The sequence below is a fragment of the Cyclopterus lumpus genome, chromosome 21 (genome assembly GCF_009769545.1).
Source record: "Cyclopterus lumpus isolate fCycLum1 chromosome 21, fCycLum1.pri, whole genome shotgun sequence".
Lineage (NCBI taxonomy): Eukaryota > Metazoa > Chordata > Actinopteri > Perciformes > Cyclopteridae > Cyclopterus > Cyclopterus lumpus.
This window is the reverse complement of record NC_046986.1, coordinates 17,837,350-17,858,171: the sequence shown is the minus strand read 5'-3', so window position 1 is coordinate 17,858,171 and position 20,822 is coordinate 17,837,350. Positions and strand designations below refer to the sequence as shown.

Sequence of the window (20,822 nt, the reverse complement as noted above, 5' to 3'; positions counted from 1 at the left end):
TTATAATATTTTAAGGGGCTGGATCATTTACAGGATATTATTGTATGTGTAATATAAACATGACATCAATACAGATATACTTTTTAAATATTACTGTTATTGGCCAAACTGCTATTGTGACTTTCCTAAAGGCAATTAATTAGATCATTAATTGTTTAAGAAGATATGGCAATCATTCAAATGAGAGGATATTCTATTGTTCATCCTTAAGTGAATATGTATGTGTTTTAAACCATTTGTCAGACAAAGCTCTGGGAAAATCAAACATTTTTCTTTATTTTCTGGTGTTTTATTGACCAAACTGCAAACTATTGACCAAATAAGGAATGCAACTGGTAATTCCAGAGATAATGTCAACGTAAAGTTACATAACTAGTAGAGGTGTTTCTGTTATTGGCCCTACCTTCATCGATATAAACAATAGAAACACCTGCCCGTAAAACCCCAATACAGTTCAACAGCACCTCAAACCACAGCCTTATAACATACCATGCATCTGAATTAACACCTCCAAACCTGATTCAACTAGCACTAAACATTATGGCAGGACTGTTGTATTAGACTGCACGCATTGGTTTTAGTTAGCTGTACCTAATGAACATGCCTGAAGGGAATAATTAACTTCAAATTAAGTTATTCTTACTTTGGCCAGCAGGTGTCACTGTACACTCACAGGCTCAAACCACAGTGGATTTATTCGGTCAAATGTGTAGAACGGGTTTATATTATAATTTATAGTGATTTTAGGGAGGTTTGTAGTCCGATGGATATACAACCTGACCGTGATGCATGCTGGGAATCTCTGTGACCCTAAACATGGTGAGTGTGCATACTGAACAAGATGGATCAATAGGACTGTCTGATTATTCTGTAGGGTAATAATGTGATAACACAAGTTGTTCATCGAGACAAAAGCCTACCTTTACTAGATGGTGGTAGAAAAATGCAGCTTTCCAGTGGTTTGTAATGGTTGTGTGTTTTTCCAGTTGAACCAGCAGAAGACACGTGCTGCTCCTCTGCTCTGTTGTTCCTCGGGGGCGAACCTGAACACCGATTAACAGTCAGAATGCAGGCCGGTCCAGGAGTGAGAACATCTCTTGTTCTGGTCAAAGTACATCTATACATGAGGTGGTTGCTATGGTAATAACCATGTGCACTGAGCTCACATAGACTGCCACCTCTCAAAGGTTGTAATGGGATGGATAGAGTTCAAACCAGCAGCACGGTGGTCAGAAAACCTTTGTGCGCTCGTTTTTCAAACTGAATTTCTAATATGACAAATGTGTGTGTGTGTGTGTGTGCAAATATAGCACAGGAACAAAGCCCAAGACTGAACTGTTGTTATTATTAATATTAGTGTTATAATAAGTTACGTGTGTGCTCAGCAATGGACCAGACTCTCGGTGGGGCGACGAGAGCTTGTTCGACCGACTGATTTTATAATGTTTTTCCTTCTTTTTTTTTTCAGGGACACATAAGCCTTGTCTTGTAAGAGAGAAACCACTCTCAGCTGTTTGTGTCTTGTCTCTGTTTTTTTATTTGATGTTTGTTGTGGTTGTGGTGACCTCAGTCTGTCTTGGTGACTCAGGTAATTCACTCAATGAGATGAGGACCAGCTGGGTCGAGAAACGAAGACTCTCCTGATCTCATGCCCTCATTACACAGACACAGATTTACAGACACAGACAGTAAACTCCGGACAAAACAACACAACACATCGCGCTAAACGTCAGGGAACACGGAGGAAATAACACAAACAAAGAGGTATAACTGCCTGCTTGGTTTTGTATAAATATATAGCATTTTACATTTGTGCTTGGCTATAAGATGCATTGACACAACGTTGCATATACTGCAGGTATTTGGCCATAAAACAACATGTTGTAGAAGTTAAAATGATGCTGGTGCAAGATGAACAGTCAGATGCATATCATGAATGTCTGAACTACATTTCATGACAATCCATACAACAGTGGTGCACCGACAGACAGTCCGACCACATTCATATTTGAATGAACGACATATTTATGGATTATGAATGTTTGTAAGAACTAAACAAAAGTATTCAAAACACAAAAAGTGCTTAATTTTTACTCCACCCTTATTCAGTTGGGAGAGATCATTGTGTGCTCAATTACACAGTTTCAGATTTCAGGAGTTTTAAATAAAATGAGTAAAAAGTAGAAAGCCTTACAAAGTGGAGGTAGAATACCGCTACTTAAAATGTTTTCTCTCGTACTGTAATTATCCAAATGACCGAAGGTACTTTCCACTTCTGAGTATAATTAGACCAGGAGGACATTTCTGTATATTTCACCCTCTCTGTGTTTTGCGGGCAGTTGGAGGTCAGCATTGACGTAGCACTGCTGCATAAACCACTGGAACCACTTACTGTGTGTGCGTTCTATTGTTTCATGATGTGAAATGGAGCAGCAAGTTGGGCAAACACTGGCCGAGGTATTGTGGGAACCAACCTGGTTTTACTGTGTGTGTGTGTGTGTGTGTGTCACACAGATGTGTGTTGGATAGTTTTGGTTTGTGCGTGTTTGAGTTGGACAGCAGCACTTCCTAAGACGCTGTACTCGGATTAACAGATGTAAAGTTTACCACTTTGCATTTGATGCTCCTATTTCTCTGGATACCGTCAGATAAATACCTAACTCGTAACAGTTAAAATACAAACGGTGCTAAAACACTATGTAATATTGGGCTGAACCAGGGCAAAAACACCAAAAGGACAGAGAACATTGAACCAAAAAAGGGCTAAAACATCAGTGAATATAGGCCAACAACAATATTGCGTGAGCTACCAAAACAGAGAATATTAGACCACAACCAAGCAAAAGCACAAGACATTTTGGACAAAACCTGGGATAAAACATCCTAAATAAACAAATATTAGACGAGCAAACCAGGGCTAACACACAACAGAATATTGGACCAAACCAGGGCTAAAATACCAGTATGTACTGGACCAAACCAGAGTTAAAACTCAACAAGAATATTGTACCGAGTGGGCTAAGACACCAGTTCATATTCAACCAAACCGAGGCAAAAGCACAAGAAAATAAAGGAAAAAACAAAAAAAAACGCCACAGAATATCAGATCAAACCAGGGCTAAAACAGCAGTATGTACCAGACCAAACCACAGAACATTGGACTGTACTTGGGTTAGAAGATCACCAAATATTGGACCAAACCTGGGCTGAAATACCAGAGAATAATAGACTAAACTGTGGCTCCAAAGCCAGTACATATCGGACCAAATGGGCGAGCGCACCACAAACCGGTCCAAACCCGAGCCAAAGCAAACGTGAGATAAACACTCAACCAGTAAACGGAAAAGTGAACTGCAATGGGATGAACGTGCTTCTCTGCTTCTTTATTTGTGTTCGGTTCATGTGTTTTCAGTTGACGCAGTATCTCCGGCCTTTCCAGCTGTTTGTTATTGTGGACTTTCTGCCCTCTAGTGTTGAAAAAATCACTTCATGCCGCTTTAACTGCATTCAACGAGGTCAGTCAGTATGAACATATTCTGTGTGTGACTGTTTGCTGTGTCAGCACTCGAGAACATGAATAGAGCCAGTCACACCGGAGGAACAGACGACACTTTATACCAACACCAGGTGTGTTTTCAGCCAGGCAGTCAGCTGAAGTCAACATGGAGGAGAGGAGAGGAGGAGAGAGGAGAAGAGTGGAGGAGGATAAGGAGGTGTAATAGCAGTAAATCCATGAAAACATTTTCTCTTCCCTCTCATGGAAACTGCAGCTGAGAAAACACTGCTGGAAATTAGTAGGCAGGAACTACTGGAAGCACGCCTACACACACACACACACACACACACACACACACACTGGCTGTGTTTAATGTTGCTGCTCTGTTTTGTTAAACAAACTTTACTCCCATCAGTAAGAAACACTGGAGGTCTAAAGGGTCAACTCCCCTCCTCTTCTAGTTTGATGCTTGTTCTGTATTATAAAGGTCTCTTTCCGACTTTTAAAACAATTTATCTGGATAAATGCTGTGTCAAAAAGAAAAGAAATTCCCACAGAGTGCAACACCACTATGCTCTGAAACTTATAATTTCCAATCTTCGCTTTGCTACGTCAAGAAATGATCAACCAGTTTGAACTTGGAGGCAAACCATGTGCAGACGAAGTCCCGAAGACCTCTTATTATAGACCATTATGGGACTTTATTTGGGAAAAGATATGTATGTATTTTAAATATAATTTTGCATGTCAAGAAAGTTGGATTTACAAAAAAATTCTGCAACCCAGACGGGAAAACAAAGACTGTTGGTTGGATGAAAAAAGAAAAAACGTACCGTTACATTTATGTATTTGGTATCTTTAACAATAGCATTCTGCAAGAAAACAACAATTATTTTTGCTCTTTGGCAATCGATTTGAAAGACAATTTTGCACGTCAAGAAAGTTGGATTTATGAAGAAATTGCTGCAAACCAGTCTGGAAAACAAAAAATGTCATAGAGAAAGTGGAAATTATGAATCACTAAGCTGGTTCAGATGGTTTTGTTCAGTTCAAAGACATGTGTTTTGTTCACTGTAAGTGAGGGGTAGCATCACATCTCACACCACCGTGACATTCAGTGCTGATTCGGTCTTCTCTTCAGTCGAAATTTCAGTTTTCTTGCCTGAAAACTAGGCCTGTGCAATAACTGTATGCAAAGATGATGAGCACATATTATGGTTGTTTCTGTGGCATTTGCAGTCTGATCAGGCAGCAGCAGCATGCCGCCCTGACATCACTGGTTCAGCCACCAGTGAAGGGACCTCCTCTGCTAAAATCCACGCATTAGTGATTCAGTTTGAAGTTTTGGTGTTAAAGACAAGTTTGTGGTGCATGCTTTTCACGGCCAACGTTGTGTGGTAAAGGAGATGAAACACAGCTGGGTGCATGTGACCATGTCGTTTAAATTCATTTTTATTGGTTCAAACAGCTGTGAAGAGACCAGCGTTCAACATATCGGAGTATAGTTTACTGATAAAAGAAGTGTAGTGTTTAGTGTGTTGCTGTATGACAATGAGAACACTCTTTGTTTATCAGAGGTTGTGTTCAGACAGCAGCCACTCCGGACTGTAAGGCCTTTTTCATGACTACTTTCTGGTTTTTATTATGAATCCTGGTTTCTTCCCAACTATAGAGTTCTCAGAGCTCGATCCTTGGACTATCCACACTCCCTTTGTGCAGAGATGTGTTGCACTTTTTACTGCAAAGGAGATCATTATCGTAGTTCCTGGAATTCCTCTGTTGTAAGACTCTTGCACAAAGACACGGCACGCTGAAGTGCCAGGTTTGCACATTTACTCAACGCGTGCCAAGCATACTTCCTTGCAAGCAGCAACAATAAAATGATAGATATCATAATGTTGAGTTACGGTCACATTAGTCTTCTGACACGGCTCTGATGCAGGTTATGAATGTTGAGTTTGTGGTGTGGAGGATGTGATGTCCGACACTAGAAGCATAACGTCTCCATTTCCATCAGTGTTTTTATTGGCTGGCCGAACAATCAAAGGTGGACTCTGAACTGCCGGAGCCGGCTGGAGATCGCACTGAAACCGGAACAGGTTTCAATAGAAATTGTTTGTATTCTGAGCAAATATTCATAGGTGTGAAGTATAATGTGACTGTACCCTTTTCAACTCCCCTGCATCACATCCATCAAACAAGCAGTGTGTCTCAGTAATGGATTTAACATGCCCTTATTCACTTCCCTTCAAAACATGACGCTGTATGTCACATGACCTAATCAACCTGAAGAAATTATTATTAGAACTGAAAAGATCAGTTCTGTGATTGATCAAGAGGCATCTGGATGCGATCCTAAAATGTGGTGCAGTTTAGTGAGAGCAAATAGACGATTAGTGGAACTCAACAAAACAATCTGAATGTGAAGGTATGGAGTCTGAAGTGTAACTTCAAAAAACTTTTGCCATTTTCCATGTAACATTTTATTCCCTTCCTTTGTTAATTGACATTTTTCATTTCATGATCAATTTAATGTAATTAAAGCATTGTGGCACACAGGGGATTGAGGGGGACTGAAGCCTGTTCAAAGTCACAAGACTCCACTGACAAAAAGTCATTTTATCCACACGCACACACGCAATTCTGAACAAACCCTTCCAGTTATCTTCAAATTTAGTTCAGCTAATGTTGACTCAGCATTTGGTGACCTACGCCACTGCTCTTTCCATTTGAAAAACCCTGAAAAGATTGCAACCTTTAAATGAGGTCGAATGCCCAGAACAGTGACAGGAATATGTGCTTTTTAAAATTGACCAACTTAATAATTGATCGAAAAAAAGTCCAATGGCACACTCCACTCTTCCAAAAGTACATGGACTCAGTGGCCACTTTAGGAAGTATTTTTATGTTGCCTATAATGTTCAGTTTTTTACGTCATAGAGCTGTTTAATTATATGTTGGTGTCAAAGGTTTGGCTATTCAAAGGTGTTTGTAATATTGTGCCCCATCATATATGTAAACAAAGGAGGACATAAAAATGCACCTAATAATGTAAAATGTATGGCTAAGCTGTTGTATTTAATTGCATTAGATCATATAGCTGTACCTAATACAGTGTCCACTGAGTGTAGATTTCCTGTCCAACAATTTGTAACACAGACATTCGTCGTTTTCTGTTATCATGACACATTGAGACCAGAGGAGCCACCGGATCCAACAATACTCATGACAACTTTCCATCTGCCCACATTCTGCTGCTGCCCTGGTTGATGGAGTTGCTGTTGGTCTTGTTGCTTGTTCCTGGTTGCTGTAGTTGCGGTTGGTCTTGTTGCTTGTTCCTGGTTTCTGTAGTTGCCGTTGGTCTTGTTGCTTGTTCCTAGTTGCTGTTGGCCTTGTTCCTGGTTGCTGTAGTTGCCGTTGGTCTGGTTGCTTGTTCCTGGTTTCTGTAGTTGCCGTTGGTCTTGTTGCTTGTTCCTAGTTGCTGTTGGCCTTGTTCCTGGTTGCTGTAGTTTCAGTTGGTCTAGTTGCCATCTGAAAAAAGTGGTATTATACTTTCCTTTTTTGCAGAGTTCACTAACGTTAAGGTCACGGTTACAGATCTGTCATAGTCCAAAATGTCCAGGTCCAAATGGCTTTTACTGTCCTCCGCCACATCGCCATAGTAACGCAGCCAACATCTAAAGACTGTGACCATGGAGAGGGACTGTGGGGCCAACATGGCCACCACTGAAAATAAACTTGTTCCAAAAAAGTGTCATGTACATAATGTATGGCTTTGCGTAGGGTTTAGTACTACAGCTTCAAAGCTCCACCCCCTCTCTTGTCTTTGAGTGCTTTAGGTGTACACACACACACACACACTAATGTTTGTGCAAAGAAAACAAAAGACAAAAATCTGACTCCAAACAGTCTGATAGATGAAGAGATGAACTACATTCAGCTACAACAGCCTGTTATAGTGCAATATCCACACACACACACACACACACACACACACACACACACACACACACACACACATACAAACACAGACAGATCTCAGTGGCGACCCCGGCGCTGAGCTGCTCGGCCTTTTCCCTGCAGGATCTGATCCCATCTCTGGACAAACAGACAGGAAAATAAATGAATGATCTGTTAACACACACACACACACACACACACACACACACACACACACACACACAGACACAGCTCTGGTAATCTTAAAGATGCCAGCCACTGTATACTCAGATATTTAATAACTGAATTAACACATTTGTATGTACATCAAACTTCGCATGCTTAATGCTTTTGAAACAATGGGTCCTTCATTGCAGACAGAAGTAGAGAAAAGCAGCCTCTCATTTCTTGCTATATCAGTTGTAGCTAGCTAGGTAGTTAAGCTAACGTTAGCTCCATGAGTTGCACATTTCTGTTGCGAGCCGTTACTAGATGTAGAAATGGTGCAACTCGGAGTGTCAGGCTGTGCAACGTTATTGGGGTCGTCAACCACAAGGTACCCGGTTCGATCCCCGCTCTCCCCATAGTTGCATGTCAAAGTGTCCTTGAACAAGACACTGAACCCCCAGTTGCTACCTGGGCGCTTCACTGCAGCCCACTGTTCCCTAATTACTAAGGATGGGTCAAATGCAGAGAAGTATTTCCCCACTGTGGGATTAATACAAATGAAAATTTCTTCTTTCTTTGTACAGTTCCAATCAAATTCTCAATCAAACTCTCGGTAAGATGGTGCAACAGGCTGCACGGAAAACAAGTCAGTTCATTGCAACTCAGAATCAACTTATCACGCCTCCGCCCGTGTTCACATGTAAAAATAATAGGATACGCTTCTCAGAAACTGCTGCTGTCTGTGTGTATTTAAATCGCACCTTGATCTTCCTGCCCATTTTTTCCTTCCACCTTTGAGCAATGGAGCCGTCAATCAGGAGCAACCTGCAACCACAAACACAGTGAGGTTTATGTAGAGATACCCACAGGATGTTACGGTGGAGCTGACCCCAGTTAACGCCAGAAGAAATTATGACAATGTTATGTAGAGAGAAACAAGTAGTGGCGCTACAATTAATCAATGCAGCAAAAAAGATGAGACAATTAGCCAGATCAGGGGCTGCACTGCAACTTAGTTTGATAATCACACATTACTTCTGGAGCCTGCATTGAGTTGAAGTTTAAAGATACAAACACATTTCCTGGAGGAAACCATGACGCCCATCACAATACTTTTATTGTCTGTTCCAACTCATACCTGGACGTCTCCTCGTTCTCGTAGCCCATAATGAGATACTCCTCCCCAGGAGACAGAGGAGGACACAGGCAGGAGGAAGAGTAGTAGAGCGTCTGCGTCTCCTTGGGAATGTTGACCAGAGAAGACTTGAGCACCTCCTTCACGTCCACCACCGCTGTGGGCTCCAGACCGCGGTTCCTCACCTCCCTCACCCTGGCTCTGATCACTGAAGGAGAAGGTAGTCAGCATACATGGACATGTTGGACACTGGAGTTTAAAGCTTTTGATCACATTTTTGGATTAAAGAATAAAACCACACGTGATCACTGATTATTCAAATTTGCCCTGGTCTTGTTCCAGACCTCTGAATCGCTGCCCATATCTCTCTGGGGCAAATTAATAAATCAAAATCAGAAATAAGTGAATACAACTAAATATTCCGATCATTTTCTTCCAATATATATTTCAAACAGCCTCTACTTGAAACCTGTTGTCCATTGAACAAACCAATAGTTTTGGTTGTATTTATTATCATGAGTCACCATGAAGACCGGCCGCTGTCCTTGGTGCTGAAAAGACAGCTGGTTCTAAGGACAGTACTGTGGGCTAAACTCACTATTAACCTCTCCAACACCTCTTGTGTTTTTCTAGTTGTCCTCGTTGAAACAGTATAACTCTTTTTCAGTCATGCTGCCCCGATACAATATGAGACACCATTAACCTGGAGGCCCTCCTCTCGCAGCTGCCCACTGCAGGAGAACCAAGTAAAGCTGTATTGTTTTTCTAGGAAAAGGCTCCCTTAGTAATTCAAGTATTATGGGACTGCGAGGAAAACACAACAAAAGCTCCAGGAGTAACAGAGCGACAAATTATGTTATTATTTCAGATACACCGAATTAAAAAAATGTTGTTTCTATTTTGTATATATATATATATATATATATATATATATATATATATATATATATATATATATATATATATATATATATACACACACACATATATACTTATATATACATACATACATACACACACACTTGTATTTATTTCCATGCACATAAATGTCTCAATGCTGATAAAAGTAAGCTCATGTATACAAATGTCTTTGTAAAGCACTTTGATGCGAACAAGAACGGAGACAGCATCACAAGTATGGCACTACGAAACTAGAAAAGGTGGAAGACGCAGAGATAGAGGAGAAACCAGTAACTCTGTGTGGTGTAGCAGGTTGGAGTCAATAGTAAAATCAACAGCAGTGTTAACTGAACATGCCAGCAGTCACACTATAAAGACCACCTTGTTGAGCACTCTGACTCGCCACCATTCTTCAATAAACTCCTCCGTTTTCATTATATCTGAATATTTTGTAAGTGAGCTCTTGTTCTGGAAAGAAAACCTAAAATCTTCCTCAAATGGATTCTGTGGCCAAAGAGGCATTAGCGAGCTCAAGGAGTGCACATGGAAATCTCTGTTGGATTTGCCAAATCATGCTTGTGCGCTGTAATCATCTGGAAAAGCCTTTCTGGGCTTTTAGGTTCAGTGTGTTTAATTTAATCTAAGTAACCAAATAGCCTCAGCACCAGAATATTTCCCTCTAGAATATTTCCCTCTATAGGAAGAGGAAAAACAAGTCAGAGAGAAAGACGAGTTTCGTGATACTGAAATGAACCTCACCGAGCAGCAGCTAGTGGAGTGAAGTAAAGAGCATTCAGACTTGTTGGATAGATCTGTGGTGACGTTGATGTCTCAAATGTAGCATTGAGAAGAGATGATTGACTTCCAGGTGTGGTGCACATACCACATTCTCCCTGTAAAACCTTAAAGGTTTGGAAATGTACCAACAACCAGCTTTAAGTTTAAGTTGCATGCAGGCGACGACCTCAAGTTCTGAAAAATGTGAAGCCAATGCAGAAGTGTCTTAAAACTGACCAGTAGTGGGCGACTCATCTGGTTGCAGATTGTATAGAAGTCTATGAGAAAATTACCCTACTTGTCACTTGATTTATTCCCTCAGTAAACATTGTAAAAATTAGTTTATGGTCTCAATCTCTAGTTTCAAGTCTTCTTCAATACAACATGATGCTCATTTAGTAAATGATGGTCCATTTAGAGTCAAATAAACCATAACGTATGCTTTAGGCAGGGCAACCTTGTGATTGACAGGTCTCTCCCCTGCCAGAGCTGTATACGGTGTCTCTACATCCCTCCTGAATATGGTAACTTCTGTTGATTGGTTGCAAAACCAAGATGGCGAAGTCGATGCTTCAAAACGTCAGTCCAAAAACCAATGGGTGGCGTCACAACACTGAATACTGATTCTTCGGTCTCATATGTCTGAGATGACTCACCATAGTTGTAGTTGTTCCTCTGGTAGTTTTTCAAACCCATCTTGACTATCTTACACCTACAGCGATCTACAGACACACACAAAAAAACAAAAACAAAGTGAGGGATCATACCATTTAAAAAAAAAAAAACAGCCTCCTTAAAAGTCCACATCTGCAGACTGAACTTGTCACTTTGCATAAACATCATATGGTAGGAATGCTAGATAGTTGTTCCTCTGTTCCCAGTCTTTATGCTGAGCTAAACCAATATGCTGCTTGCTTTAGCTTCATATTTAACGTACAGAGATGAGAGTCAATCCTCTCATCTAACTCAGAAAAAAAAGAAATGTGGACTTTTCCCCCTCGAAGGCCTTAAACCCTGAACCCTCAGGGGCTTACTGGCGTCACGTGGTGAATGCGTGTGAGAGCCTGCAAGGGCTTGAAATAGTATGAATTGGAACAGGACAGCACTTTGCAGCAACATATCGCATTACCTTGATGACATCAAAACACGTTATGTACAACTGTAGGGTTTTATTTAAAGTTTTTTTACCAACTGATTTGACCGTCTTTCAAGCTCTTTCTTTACCAAACGAGAGGAAAATTGGTAAAAACTTTTTTTGTCAAAACACCGTTACTAAGCAAAATTAAAAGAAATGGTTGATGAATAAACTAGGTGTGTAATAAAGCCCATGCTTGCATTCCTCTGATTTCATGTGATTTTGCGGACTCGTTAATGTTAATATTTCTATGTAACTTTACTATGCCAGGCTAAACACCCATGTGGTGTCCTCTTTTATGTATTTTTTTTTAAAGTCTGCTGACTTCCACTGCTAACTCAGTGTTTAAAGTCACAATGCTATGAATTGTGCAGGAATGCAAACTTATAGAACGTGTGCTTAAAAAGGGCTCAACATTTCTGCGAGAGAGCCCTCAAACACTTTTACAATTTAACAGTGGGACGGCCCCAAGCCCTCTCGCACTTTGAAAGAACACGGCTCAAAGTCTGTGAATCCCTGAGTGTGTACATTGGGATTGGGCCGTAAGAGACAGGTAAACAGACAGGTTACCTCCATTTGTTCCTCTGCAGTGGAGGTTGTTGGAGTCCATTGGAAAGTCTGGACTGGATTCTGTGGGAGGATCAAACCCAGAAAAGATCATCTCTTTAGAAACTGAGATTCCGAGGTGGTATGTTAGTTTTATTCCCCCAAAAACGTTATTGATAATAATGGTTCCAATAATCAACCAGCTTACGCAATCAAGCTAACTTCTAGCAAAGCAATCAAAGCTTGCGCAAAGAGAAGGTCAAAGGTCAGGCTCACCTGGGTTACACCTGGCTGGGTCCTGGTGGTATGGATCTACATAAAGACAGAAATAGTAAACAGAATGAGAAATATTGAACCGCTTTGCGAATTCAACCATACACTCTGAAGTCCCTCTATAGGGTCCCCTAGAGGCTGCAGTGTTCATTACAGCCACAAAATGAAAGCGTTGGAAAGAACAAACAAGTAATTTAGCTGTTAAAGAAAGTTTCTCCTCAGGGTTTTTGGGGCGAGTTGCTGAGTTTGAGTGTCTCAGAGTTTTGGTTCGAACACAAAATGGACAGGTGGATTGGTGCAGCGTGGATGCTTTGGTGAATTACATATACGTTTCAATCCTCCCATATGGTTATGGCCTGTAGGTAGCGACCGGAAAATTGAGATTGTGGATACACTACGGTGTTGGGAGCTCAGACGTCCAGAAGGAGTTTGTAGTAAAACACAAGTATGGCCACAAGACTCGTAGTCTTGTTTACTCATCACCTGTTCTCACCAGGTAAAAGATGACTTTTTATTGTGTTAGATTCTCGTATAGTGCACTCTGTGTCACAGCGTCTTTGAATGCAACACCAAGTTATCAATGAATGGAAACAAACAGGCAAACTGTGGCTGCCCTTTGATTTCTGTTCCAAACAGAGACAAGCTGGGTAACGGCAACTTTCAGACTGGAGACTGGCCACTGAAACCCAATTGAGCTGATCCACCCTGACTGAACCTCAGAAAATCAACAAATCCTATCGAGGGAAAATCCCAAAACCCTGCAGAGCCAGGGCCGCTCCGAGATGCGTGGGCGTATCGTTATGGAGGTCGAGGGGATTGAGGGGACTTATTTTTTTTTCAGAACCTGCTGGTCGACTGTTTAAAGAAGCAGAGGGCAGTGAAGGTTTTATTGAGTGTAAAACGAGTGGGCCGCCTGTATGAAGGAGCTCTTTGAAAAAATCAGTGGGAGTGAAGTCGGCGGGGAAATGACTCACGCTATCTGTTCTGCTGAGAGTAGAAACATGATAGAACACATTGATACAAACTCAGCTAAGTTGGGAAAACTGCTTTCTGATGGACCATGCTTTTCAGAGAAGAGGGTGAAATAATCCTTGTTTAGTCCATATTGAGTTTATAACATGAAACTGATTTTAGATTAATATCTGAGAGGTTCTGTGTGCTGTTCCTCCCTCTACCTGTTGCCTCTCCATGAAGTACAACCTTCACGATAGACTGACTTTTATTTAAGTGAGTTAGTTCGTCAAATTTGACTATTTTAACTGTGAGTTTTGCACAAATGGTTCGTATCACTAATCGGCTGTTATTGATTATTACATTTTACAAATAGACACACATCCTTCAACGTGCATTATTGTTGACAAAATAAAGTTATGTTCAAAATGCCAAAATGAAAATAGAAAACAAGATAATTTATAAATGTTTAAATGTAGTGATGGCTAGTTACTTGTGCTTTGTCTCTAATATTCAGTTTCTCTTTAATCTACAAGTTCCATATGTATCACTTTTGTAAGCAATTTATAGATCACGTTATATTTCCTTTGTCTACGTTTCCTCTGCTTTTTGCTATTACGCTATCACTCGTACAAAGCAGTCAACATGGTTTTGACACAAATAAGACCTCAGCTGCCATCGGAGACCAAGCTCAGTCATAAGAATAATAAAGGTACCTGGTCCCTCTGCCTTAACGATGGCCTCAGGTGAGATACAGACTCCGCGGTCGTACAGCGGCAGCTCGCTGCAGGCCAGGCTGTCAGGCCAGCTGTGGTTGTAACGCTTCATCACCGGCTCACAGCCTAACTTTGCCCGCTCGCACACCGCTTTACAGGGTTTGATGGGCTCGTGCTGAAAGTCGATGGTGCAGATGGGAGCGTACATGGCGCACAGGAAGAAGAGCAAGTCCGGACTGCAGCCAGTTCCTGAAGAGGCAGGAAAACACAGACAGGTGTGTTACCATGAGTACTCAATCAGTGACGATATCCTTGGTACAGTTGAGTCAGTTAAAAAGGCTTCAAAACTTCTTGTGGAGGAAAATATATACGATAATGATATTTCAGCATCAGCATTTTCCGCTTTTTAAAAATATATTTGAGACATTTCTCATTGACTGACATTTTAAAGTATTACAGAACCATATGCTTCTTTTTTTAAACTTTTTCATAAATATTTCTTCCTAAGACTATGGGTTCCTTTAAGAAACGTTTTCATCCAAAAGGAGGCTTTTTAGAAGAAAAAGTTCTTCAAGGATTGTTAAAAGCATGGGAATTTGTGATCAGAACCATGAGTGTTACCCTGGAGCAGCCCTCTCAAAACCTAAGGACCAGGTTACGGGTGATGAAGGTTGTAAGTGCAGTCCCCTATATCGCCAAAACTATGAACTTCTTCTAGTTGACATGCTTGGTCTATAATATATTTCTTGAGAGAACCCCTTGAGTGTTTTTCTTTTTTTTCCAGGAACAAGAATCTACAACCAAACTAGCAGCTCTATGGGGCTCTATTTAGGAACCACGGGGCTTCGAAATCACCAGTCCAGTAAGGTTCGTCCTCTGGGGAACATGGATGTCTGTACAAAATTTCATGGCCATCATTCAAATATTTGTTGAGATATTTTAGTCGGGACCAAAGTGGTGGTACTATTCGTAATGCATGGCTAAATACACGTGGCAATGAGAAGCGAAGATTGTCCCCAAACTAATTATCTACAGCAGAAAACCCTAAATAATAAAGTTTTTAATAAGAATATGTGGCCAAGTCAAAGAGAGCAACTCCGACTTTTTAAAGATGGGAAAGTGGGTTTCAGATGCTTGTTTGACCATTTGACTGTCACACTTTTTCGACATACAGTTTAGGTCAAACCCCAACACTATATTAGCTTTAAATCCTTGTAAAAATGATTAATATATATACTTTCTACAGAGACAGACAACCAGATAAAGAAAGTTAAACTGTAGATATACGGTACACTGTAAAAATATATTTTGTGTAAACAATACACAGTTTACAGATGGAGATAGTCCATGTGCAGAACGTGCAGGTTTGCAGAGCAGCATTATCAGCTCAACTCATCAAAAACACACAAGAGGTTCAAGTCTGTTGAACTATTGAAATGTGACTGGGCTAAATGCTTTACATACATTTCTAATTAATCTGATTCTTTTGCATAAACTAAATCAACTCACTCAACATTTTAAGTGTGCAATACTGTGAGGGGCATAAGTAAGATGCCACTGGATCAATTATTTTCATAATTTGGGGGAACTTTTAACTCTCAGGCCAGTTCGTATCTTACGATCAGCGGCATCAAGCAGAGTTTATTTTATTACTTCTTGGACTGAAGTACACCATAAAATGAAGGTTTGGCAGCAGTGCAGCTGGACAGACCAACCCTTCATGACATTGACCAATAAGTCAGTAAAACAACCTCAGCTCAACAGAAGAGAACAAGAAGACAAAACTCCCAGCACTGAGTTTTACTGGAGGTCATATTCAACCTGTTAAACTCTTGATTTTACCCTCAAACATGCATTTGTCATGATAGCTGCATAGTGACAGAGTGCAGTTATTATTTTGTTAATTAATTCATCGCTCGCTATTGACTTTGTATTGTGTGATGGTGCCTCCCTGTTACTTTCCATCTGCTAGCAAACATCAGAGAAATGCCTAAAAGCTGCAAATGTCCAAATGTCAGTTTTAGGAAATGTATGTTATCGTGGAATGTGGATAATGTTCCAATAGCGAACATCCGCTATCAACAGTATTTAGTTTATGCCTTAGCTGACGACACTAACATAAAGCTAACATTAGCTCGCTAACAGCTAACGACTTAGTCGTCGTGACATCACCCATTGGGTTTGCGGACTACGTTTTTTATGAGTTGAGCCAGCGCCATCTTGGATTGAAAAGCATAGCCGTGTCGAAGGACAGCCTGCCTCATGAATAGCCGCAGACTCGTAGTCTGGTTTCATAACAAATCATAGCCTCCCAAACTTCTAGTCAGGATTTACAACCTTTTTTTCACAACCGTAGTCCTATTTTAAGATAGTACTTCACTTTGTTTTTGCAGTTCTGATAACATTTTCTTTTCCAACAGTTCTGCTGCCCAAAAAACATCAGCAGTTTTAGCTCTGAAGGAAACCTTGAAATCTCTGACACACATTCCTCACATAGTGAACTGTGTGCGTAAGACAAGGTGAGTGCAGAGGGCCAAACCTTTAAAGTATAAAAATGTACAGCCGAGATCAAAGTGATAAAAAAAAAAAAGAAAAGAAAAACAAATTTACTTTGCATTTAATTGGCAGGTTATAAAGAGAAATGACATGAATAACAATTTGGTTGGACACAGTTGTGAATGGACCTGAAAAAGGAGGAGGATGAGGAGGAGGAGGACCGATTTTGATAATGAGGTGATGAAGGCATGAGGAAGTGTGAAGGTATGATATTGACACAGTGATATTTGTCAGCTCTGCTGTACATTGAGAAAATTGTTTTCACTCATTTACATTCCTGTAGTTCTCCATATTTTACTGTGGGAAATAAGCACAATGCCAACATTACATTTGATGCTTTTTCAGCATATCTACTTATCCGTTTGACATCCAGGTGCTTACATGAGAAAGTATGGAGGTTAGTAGTGCTTCAGGGAAATGCAGCTATTTTTGTAAGTTATTTTGATGGTGGCAGGAGCAGGAGCCTTGCACTCAGACATTTATTTGTGATGTAACTAGGACGCCTGTATAGTTTATATTTACAGTTTTAACACTGCCAAAGAGCTGAACTATAAACTGCCATTTTGAAAAGTAAACAGCTGCAAGTGAAACGTTTTTTTATTTTATTTTCCAGGACACACTCGTTTTGACCCACTCATGGTGTTATTTTCTGTAATGTGTTATTTATCCAAATGGAAATATGTTTATTTTAATGTAGTGTGAGATCCAAAAAGATCAGGTTTAAACATAAAACTGTCATACTTTTATTTAATGGACGACCTGCATATGACATTGTGAAAATAGAAAATGATGCACCTTAGAGCTCCAATGATCAGTCGATTCATTGATTAGTCAATCAACAGGAAATTGTCAGGATTAATCATTTCAGTATTTTTCAAACTAAATATATATGATATATATGGGATGGTTGCAGCTCTCAAATGTGATAATGTCACGCTTTTAGTGATTATAACCCTTCAGGTCTGGAAAACTATGTTTATAGACTTGATGATCGTACAAGAAAATCTTCAGCAGATTGATCAACTTTGGAAATAATGTAATGTGTCTAATAACTAAGATATACATATTACTAACAATCAGTGACGTTTAGAAAGACCTACAGTAGATTAAAAGTTTGAAATTATACATTAGTTTGGGTAAACAACGCAAGAGGAATATAGAAAAAAACACATTAGCACACACATGCTAAAAATCCCAGGATACCACTGATTATGGCAAGAATTCTTTGGGAAATACTGGATTATTCATTCCCAGTGATCAACCCTACTAGATGACAGTCCATTAATATGTGTCTAGATGCTCAGACATCCCAGAAAGAAAACTTAATTTATGGACAATTATTCTAAGGTTCAAGGAGTTTGAGCCACAAGTTTGTATTTTCAACATTCTGCCTGGAAGCAATTTCATGAACGCCTGCGTGATGGATTTGTGGTCTTGGATTTTAAGTCAAACCAGAAACTAAGAGTAGGCTGTTGCTCTTCAAAAATCAGGCATTTTTATCGGGAGCCAATATTTTTCCCCTTCTTGAGTCAATTTAATCAAAATGATGATTTACACAAATTTCTTTTCCATGAACTGGCGGTTTAAGGTTTCCTATCACTCAGTCGGACGAGATCCAGCTCTGCAAACCGTTTGAGTCCTCCTGCAGATATTAAACAGGAGAACAAGCAGCTGCCAGTTGGATCAGTTTGAAACGACTGGTCTCTGTACCGAGATCTAGTCGAGGTTCAGTTCACGTAAATGATAAATAAAGTGGTAGTTTTGTTTTTATTTGTCCTGGGTTTTGTCTCTGCAATTTCTGTGTTTGCAGCATTAAACTGTCAGATTTGAAAATGCATTATTTAAAGAGTGCAGTGATGCATCGTATCACATAAATAACCCACCACGCAAAGCTGTGATGTCCTTAAAGAGTAATGAATCTTGTTTTTACTGACCTGCGGTGGTTTAAATTCTCACCTTATCACAGTGATGTAAAGATGTACGCTAGGACACAGTGACATCGCTGTTGGGTGTGGTTACAGGTGTAACAAAAACAAAAGTTACTGTATAGGAGGAGAAAATAGCTGCACTGGTGTCTATGTGTTCCGTAGAGAGTTTGTTTGTTTATACATACATGTGGCAACGCGGTGCTTCGTTGCATTATTCTTTGAAACGTCAGAGGGCGTACAAACAAAAATGTACATCGAGGAAGCAAGGAGTCAACGAGTGATGGTGGCAAAAAAAGCTACTAAACAGAATTAACTGTAAACTCATATCTCATATTCACGGTCCTACTTTATCGCTTTACATTGTGTGATGAAACTTCCCCATGTGCTGGTAATTACTGGGTGTAATAAGTCCTTCAGGTAGGTCACATCGGCTTCAGGATGCAACGTCACAGTTCTGCTGAAGAAGTAACAGCGTCTCTGAAAAGACATGCTGCTGTTGAGTTTATTAATCCGTTGATAATATTGTTGATTAATTGTTTTGCCTATAAAATGTCAGAAAAAGAGTGAAAAACGCCCCTCACAATGTCCATAAGCCAGATATAATGTTGTGAAATGACGTGATATTTAGTTTACAGTGATATAAAACAGAAAAACAAACATTTGAGAAGCTGAAGCCAGAGAATATTTGGTGTTTTCTTTTTTTCCTGTTTAGGATGATGATATCTGTACTAATGTACTAATGTCCTATACTAATGTTTGTCTCAGTTTAGGTTATTTAATTAGTTAATGTGTTGCAACTAACTATTAGTTTTATTATTGAATAATCTAGAGTATTTTTTGATTAATCAATTCATAATTTTCTCAAATAAGTTCATGGATTGGAGTTCCATTCATACATTGTCATATTCATGTAATGTGTTTATGTAACTTTGTAACACTGTTCATTCTGTACACATGACATCTATTGCATCTGTCCATCCGGGGAGAGGGATCCTCCTCTGTTGCTCTCCTGAAGGTTTCTTCCCTTTTTTCCCTGTGAAAGGTTATTTTTGGGGAGTTTTTCCTGATCCGATGTGAGGTCCTGGGACAGGGATGTCGTATGTTTACAGATTGTAAAGCCCTCTGAAGCAAATTTGTAATTTGTGATATTGGGCTGTACAAAATAAACTGAATTGAAATAAACTGAATTGAATGAGGTTTAGGCATTTTTGATGAAAACAATTATTTAATAGATCAATTTAGCAGATAATCAATTAATAGTCTAATTGTTGTCTTTTCTTTTAACCATGGGCTAAAACAATATTATTTGTAACGATATATAACTCATGTATCATTAAAAGGCCTAAATGGTCTTTAACGAATTATGTATTTTATTTCACATAAAAAGTTGTAAAAGATCCTTTAAAAAAGGTCTTAAATATAAACGTCAGACGGCACTTTGTGCACAGACGAGAAACGGTATAAAATAATAATACATCATAAAACGCAACGTGATCTGGATGCCCCGCGCTCATGAAGTGCAACACTGAGGTTGACTCGGGAAACTTTAGTTTCTTTTTAGATGAGTCGGTTAATTGAAGTCCATTAAAGACTCGATGAGATCATTAGCGGACAGCAACTCACCCAGCAGCCCTTCGTACTGCTCGATGGCCAGCACCGCGTTGTCCTGCGTGCTGTGGTGGAGGTGGTTCGGCATCTTGGTCATGTTCCACGGCATGGACCGGCACAGCGGGATCCGCACCGACTCGCAGGACGCCGCCCGGACCGCAGCCGGCCACAGGGCGCAGGACACGGCCAGCAGAGACACGCAGAGTCCCGGGGAGAGCATGTTCACTGGAGCCACTCCGGGGTGAAGTCTCTCGGTCACTCACGGGGACTTAAATCCAAATAAGGACGTGGCTCTTCCTGCTGATTGGTGCTTTTCTGCTGCCTGTCCGGTCTGCAGGCAGCTCGAGGAAGCGGGAGGAGCTCTTATTCAGACTTTCACCTCCTCCTCTTCCTCTACCCTCCCTTGTCCACACCTCCCCTCCTCTGCTTTCTTCACCCCCTCCTGGTTCTTCTTCTTCACCCCCTCCTGGTTCTTCTTCTTCTTCTTCTTCTTCTTCTTCTTCTTCTTCTTCTTCTTCTCTTATCCTCCACGCTAAAAAAAAAAATAGATTCCTTTTAGATGAAAAGTCAACACCGGTAAATCCGTTAAAAGCTCATAGATGTGTGTGTCATTACATTTCATGAAACCAGTGGTCCGGTACTCACATCATTTATATAAGTTAAAGCAATCAATACAACACTGTCTACATACTCC

The 20,822-nt window shown here is 40.2% G+C and overlaps 1 protein-coding gene across 1 annotated transcript; it reads right to left on the bottom strand.

Moving 5' to 3' along the window:
- Positions 1 to 6,311: 6,311 nt before the first annotated feature.
- frzb (frizzled related protein) lies at positions 6,312 to 20,467 on the bottom strand. Its single transcript, XM_034562509.1, has 8 exons — positions 20,144 to 20,467; positions 14,037 to 14,285; positions 12,373 to 12,408; positions 12,121 to 12,180; positions 11,072 to 11,137; positions 8,742 to 8,946; positions 8,365 to 8,428; positions 6,312 to 7,594 (listed from the first exon to the last, which is right to left on the bottom strand). The coding sequence occupies exons 1-8, from the start codon at positions 20,346 to 20,348 to the stop codon at positions 7,535 to 7,537; spliced, it is 945 nt and encodes a 314-aa protein (XP_034418400.1). The 5' UTR covers positions 20,349 to 20,467; the 3' UTR covers positions 6,312 to 7,534.
- Between the last annotated feature and the right edge of the window lie 355 nt (positions 20,468 to 20,822).

Bases quoted from the DNA above. Each gene is read 5' to 3' on its own strand.
- frzb (XM_034562509.1), bottom strand. From the start codon at position 20,348: ATGCTCTCCCCGGGACTCTGCGTGTCTCTGCTGGCCGTGTCCTGCGCC. The intron at 14,286-20,143 runs GTGAGTTGCTGT...CTGCCTCTTCAG, and splicing joins GCAGTACGAAGGGCTGCTGG to GAACTGGCTGCAGTCCGGAC. The intron at 12,409-14,036 runs GTACCTTTATTA...GTCTTTATGTAG, and splicing joins CGTTAAGGCAGAGGGACCAG to ATCCATACCACCAGGACCCA.